This window comes from Etheostoma spectabile, chromosome 3, assembly GCF_008692095.1.
Source record: "Etheostoma spectabile isolate EspeVRDwgs_2016 chromosome 3, UIUC_Espe_1.0, whole genome shotgun sequence".
In the NCBI taxonomy this organism is placed as follows: Eukaryota; Metazoa; Chordata; class Actinopteri; order Perciformes; family Percidae; genus Etheostoma; species Etheostoma spectabile.
In genome coordinates, this window is record NC_045735.1 from 24,847,777 (window position 1) to 24,853,857 (window position 6,081).

The 6,081-nt window shown below is 40.0% G+C and overlaps 1 protein-coding gene across 3 annotated transcripts in view; it reads left to right on the forward strand.

Annotated features, from left to right (window-relative positions):
- LOC116687142 (lissencephaly-1 homolog) overlaps positions 1 to 6,081 on the forward strand; it is a 43,689-nt gene that overhangs the window by 24,243 nt on the left and 13,365 nt on the right. For 2 of the 3 annotated variants that reach the window (XM_032512316.1, XM_032512317.1), the window contains exons 3-5: positions 1,024 to 1,108; positions 5,198 to 5,272; positions 5,582 to 5,788. In XM_032512316.1, the coding sequence (XP_032368207.1) occupies positions 1,024 to 1,108; positions 5,198 to 5,272; positions 5,582 to 5,788 (367 nt within the window). The remainder of the gene's footprint in view (positions 1 to 1,023; positions 1,109 to 5,197; positions 5,273 to 5,581; positions 5,789 to 6,081) is intronic. The other variant, XM_032512318.1, reaches the window with a different exon arrangement.

Consider the following 6,081-nt stretch of genomic DNA (forward strand, 5'->3'; position numbering starts at 1 on the left):
TCCGTGTGCATTTTGGCCTCTCCAGGTTAAAATAATTCCACTACTTTGTCCCATCCACTCGGGGAAGATATCAGCAACGAGTACAGAAAGCTGTGGAACCAGACCCAGGGTTTGTCAAGTGAGACAGAGGTAGCTGTCTGGAGGAAGAGCCAGGCTCCGAGACAAGTTATCTTCTTCCTTCTGCTAAGAAGTGGTGAATTTACAGCCAACCGCAACCTAAAATATATTATAGTCTCTGGTTTTTATTTAATATCAAGTGTAGGCAACAAGGATGTATGTCGTAGTGTGAGCTACTTTATCAAGTTGCCTTTTAGCAAAATGCTTAAGTTGAGCTTTTATTGTGAAGGGTCAAAATGGAATAAGTGGCGTTGTCAATACGGAAGTTAATTGAAGGTGTGTTGGACTGGTTCAGACTATGGAGCCCCCGTGTTTGCATTTGGCTATAGTAGTCATGCATTAGCTTCTAGGTCAAATCTGATTCGTCTAACAAAATTCTGAGTTGGTTACAGCCCTAGTCCAGAAGTGTTTTCAGTTCACAGGGATGATCCTGCCTCTCCAAGATTTGTCTGTCTTTCTGTGTGTGTATGTAGGAGATGGTGCGATGTACGCAGACTCTCATTTCCCCCTTATCTGCACCATGGGGAGTCATCCCTTCCCATTATTTGCCCACAGCAACAAGAGCTCATTATAGAAGCCAGACAGATGTGTTGTCGATTTGTGTCAAATGGGTATAGAGGGGTGTAAGAGAGCAAGAGAATGTCTTTGTGTATTGTTATAGGTAGTGCTAGACTGCATTTATGCATACCAAGCATTTTTATTATATAGCTAGAACCATGATAACACAGTCTGAATGTGTACAATCTACATCTTTGTCTGACACGTTTCCTGAACATGCTAATTTTCTGTCTTTGTTTTACAGTGTTGAATACAACTCCATTACTTATGTCGTTTCCTGTGGCACTATAACAACTATCTTGTCGGCTAATCAGGAGAACTAATTACGGGCCTCTTTGTCTGTTTCAGAAATCGAGCGATAGCCGATTATCTACGTTCCAATGGATATGAAGAAGCATATTCCACTTTCAAGAAGGAGGCGGAATTAGATAATGTGAGTAGATTAAGGGTGGACACACATCCGCACAGCCAATCGGACCAATTTATACAAACAATATGCCTTGATTTCCACTATATTTCTCATCAGTCAACATGTTCACAAGTGTGACCGGGAGCACCTGCACCCAATTATTGGAGTCTGTCTGATTAGGGGGGTTGCCTATGCTACATGGATGTGCTAATTCATCTTGAGATTTTATCCACTTGTGAATATTGAATTTACTATAGTACTGTATTTGCACTGATTTGTTTTCTTTTTACATTATTGTCTTTAAGGGGTGTGCAAAATCGATTCATAGAATTCCAAAAATCGATTAATATATATATATATATATATATATATATTAATTTTGTAATGGCGTTTATACTATCCCATGGGAAAAGTAACTATATGTACATACTCTGAATCGAGCAATGTTTTTTTAATTTAAAATCAATTTTGAATTGAATCGTGACATTTTCTGAATTGGGCACCCCAATTGTCTTCGCTTTCTGATGAAATGAGAATTTGTTGTGTTTGAATATGTATAAAATATGCTATCAGCTACAGCTGTACAATTGAATGCAATCGATGTAGCTGTTGTGCCATAAAGTCTATTTTTATGCGTATTATGTTTATAGGTATATGTTTTAGCATTGAGATCATAGTTGTGATCCCCCCCCCCCCCCCCCCCCCCCCCCCCCCCCCCCCGCAAAATGTGTAAAACCTACTTTTTTTTTGTGCCCGATCAGCTGGCCCTGACTAAAAGTTATCAAACATTTTTTTTCCTTAGTTATATATTATTACCAACTAACGAATTTTTGAAGCTAGCTAGTTATATATTATTACCAACCAACAAATTTTTTAAGCTAGCGACCAAAACAAAAACTTGCATATCTCGTCCAGAGTAAACGCCATCAGCGCGAAACTTCAGATTCTTGTTTGCCTAGTCACTCTGAGGCTCTGTGCCAATGGTACAAATAAGCGCTACGAATACCCAAGTATTTCTCATGGTGGGCTCATCCAATTTCTTTTCTTCCTTTTCTTCTTTTTTTTTTAATGAAATTTGGAGAGTTTGATCCAGGAGAGCTCTTGAGGCCACGCCTACAATGGTGTATCAGCGTGGCTTATTACGTGGCTTATTACACCCCCCCTCCAAATAAATCCATTGATGCTTTTAGAATGTGTGTTTATAAAATTCATGTAAATGGGAAGGTTGCATATTTTTTAATCACTACAGACCTTGCAGCTCACGCCTTGCTATATTTCCTGATATTTGCCTTTGCTGCCGTCGCGGTTTGGGCTCGACTTTCACGGACTCTGGGGGTCATCGGGGGCGTATTGCGCCGGTAGACTTGGACCCATCATAACTAGTTACTACAAAAATATGAGTACTATAAACTCCATAAAGGTAGACTTCATGGCAGAGCTGTTGTATTGACTGCAATAGGTTGTACAGGTGTACCCAATAAAGTGGCATCATAACATAGGGGTGGGAGGAGGAGAGGGATAATGCTGTGAGGTGAGTGAGGAGAGAATGACTCCATGGTGAATGTGTCTATCAAAATTGAACCTTTATTTTCTTTGCAAACATGAATGTGCTTAGTCATATGTGAATCTACAGTGCTGCACTTTAATTACTTAAGCTAAAGAAACTTACGCAAGAATGATTGTCCATGGCATGCAAGTTTGTCATTAATCAATTCGATTACCTGCAAATTAAGTGTCACCTGTAATGGCAGAGTAGCTGCTGCCTTACAGAACACTGAAAAAGTCGACCACAGCCGTACCATGCAGTGAAAACACAGCAAAAGCGTCTTTTTTTTTTTCCCCTTTTTTTACTTTGTGATCACCCATCCCCCTGCTCCTCTGTGTCTTTATTCATTTTTCTTCCAGACGTTTCTCTGTGGTGGCCCGGTGGAAGCAGGCTGAATAATAGATGAATGGCACGGAGGGACAGGGATAGGTGCACCCTGTTGGGTATTAGGCGCTCAGCCACACACACACCTCGACAGAATCATGCTTAACAGTCAAGGAATTTTAACACGATTTTCCTGAGGCCATGTTGTAAGGCATTTCCTATTTTTGTTAAATATGGTTAGATTTTGTTTTGAAATATAATGTTCTTTTCCTTAGCCTTTTATGGCTACTTGAGTTGAGCAGTGTAAGATTAATGCTATGTTAGGCATGCACATCAGGTTTCAAAAAGTAGGAATAATAAATGAGGCACATGCAATTTTATATACCTCTAAAAATAAAAAAAATTGTACATATCTGCATGCATATGCACACATGCATGGTTACTTTCTACTCAACAGATTGGCAGGCTGCTGTGAAGTCTGGCACTTTTCATGTGTGTCTGTCTTTGTATGTGTTTTTGTAATGGGCAGAGTGTCCAGGCAGATGGCAGATTAGATGATGGCAGACTTGTCCAAACTGGGTTCCCTCTCTGTTTTCTTTCTCGTGTGTGTGTGTGTGTGTGTGTGTGTGTGTGTGTGTGTGTGTGTGTGTGTGTAAAAATATATATAAATAAAATGTATATATGATATAGATAGATAGACAGATAACACATCGGGGGTGCCTGGAACTCTCTGACGTCTCTAGGTTGGCTTTTGTTTCCAGCCAAGGCTTGAGGAGCTAGCTGTGAACTTGAAGCACAACGCTAATTTTCTCCCTCACTGACGTTCGTGGCTGTCTGTCAATGTGGGGTTTTGATGCTTTGATATTTGGAAATGGCCTCAAGGCATTGGACACACAGTGGTACCAAGACTATTGTATTGGGTGTATAGAATAACAAAGCTTCACTTCTTCTTTTCTTTGTTGTCCAGTAGGGGTGTGCAAAAACAGATTTGTATTCGAATCAAAATACAAATTCACAATCGATTACTATAATTCCAAAAATCTATTCATATTTTATTTTTTAATTTCTACTGAAATTAGACAATACTTACTTACTTCATTGATCCTCAAGGGAAAATTCAAGGTCCCAGTAGCTTACAGACATCACACACAATATACATCATTACAGGATGTTAAAATAACAAACAAATCCACATGAATAATATGGATACATACATACATACATACATACATACATGGGAAAAGTAACTACATTTACAAACTGTGAATCATTTTTTAAATCGAAAATCAATATTGAATCGAATTGTAAGTGGAAAAATCTGAATCGAATCGTGAGATTTTTTGAATCGTACAGCCCTATTGTCCAGTTTTTTTTTTTTAGTTAAGGGAAAGACAAAAGTCCTTTAACATTTGTGTATGATAGTTAATTTAATTCCATTGTGTTATATTTGATGCTGTTTTAAATCCTCTGATATGTTGTTGTTGTTGCTTGGACAAAGCAAGCAGGCTCTCGGTCTGGGAGCATTTTACACTATTTTCTGACATTTTGTAAACCAAGTGATTGGTCAATTAATTGAGAAAATAATAAACAGCAGGTTAATTGATAAGGACAATAGTCTTTAGTTGCAGCCCCAGTTGTTTTTGTTTGTTTGTATGTAGCGCCAGAGAATAAATGCCAACGCATTGTTTTGTTTCTTGGCAGTAAGAAACATCCTGCATGTTTGAAAGAGTCCGTTATGTAAAAGCTAGTGGCCAGCTCCAATTAGCCTGCAGGTGGAATCAGGCTTCTGTCTGCCACAAGTTAACTTCCACTGCTGCTCCAGGACCGGGTGTGTGGCTGTAAGATGCCTAAGCCTTTCTTGTCTGCAGGCGATTGCTTGTGTGAGAAGGATTTTGTGTGTGTGTGTGTGGGTGTTGTGTGTGTGGTGTGGGTGTGTGTGTTGTGGGGTGGGTGTGTGTGGTGTGTGTGTGTGTGTGTGTGTGTGTGTGTGTGTGTGTGTGTGTGTGTGTGTGTGTGTGTGTTACACAGTAGGTTGGCGGTGTCTGGCAGTCAGTGTTAGCCTGTGAGGGGTGTGTAAATAATTCCCTGTTCTTTCTTACTATAGCCAAAGACCTCAGCATGCCACCCCAGCTGGCCCCCCCTCCCACAGTCCTCAACAATTATGCTGAGCCCACGACTTTGATTGGCTTTCTTCAGATGTTTTCCTGATATTTTTTTTTTTTCTGCCCCTCTTTTCTCCACAGAATGAAGAATTGGATAAGAAGTACGCCGGCCTTTTGGAAAAGAAATGGACCTCAGTCATCAGATTACAAAAGAAGGTTTGTGGAGGGTTTTCTCCTCAAAGAATGCCTGTGGGGATTGTATTCCTTTTGAACGGACCATGGCATTACTGCTAAATCCACTGTTAACACAGAAAGAAAGGAATAAAAAGCATTAATCCAACTGTTTTTAATAGAATACAAACACAGACTGTCTAATTTAACATCCTTTAAACCTGTGTTATATATTCCCTCCCTTGTGTAATTATCTATACATATATATATATACATTGTATACACTGTGCATATTTCTATATACTGAACTTTCTGCGTATACACTGTTAACTTTTACTTGTACACTTCTTGCAGGTGATGGAGCTTGAATCCAAATTGAATGAAGCAAAGGAGGAGATCACCCTGGGTGGGCCCGTAAGTCAGAAACGCGACCCCAAAGAGTGGATTCCTCGCCCACCAGAAAGGTACGCGCTAAGTGGCCACCGCAGTCCAGTCACTCGCGTGATCTTCCACCCGGTCTTCAGTGTTATGGTGTCTGCTTCTGAGGACGCAACAATAAAGGTCAGTGCTGCCGGATGATGGGAGGGATGGTCTGACAGTGGATTTGTTGCAGAGCTTGCCTTATATCTGTAATCTTTTTTTTCTGATTTGAAATGCCGTTTCAACTGTTTTTCAGGGTTTTCAAAAGCCTTGAATTTGATCATTTGGATTTCTTTACAAAGGTCTTTTTTTTTGTTGCCTTTCCTAGGATTAATTTAATACCGCAACAAAGTGAACTGTTGCTAATGTAGGCTAATTAAAAACGGACGCAGCGGAGGACAGAGACACAGCACGCCTCTCTGACCAGTACCGGG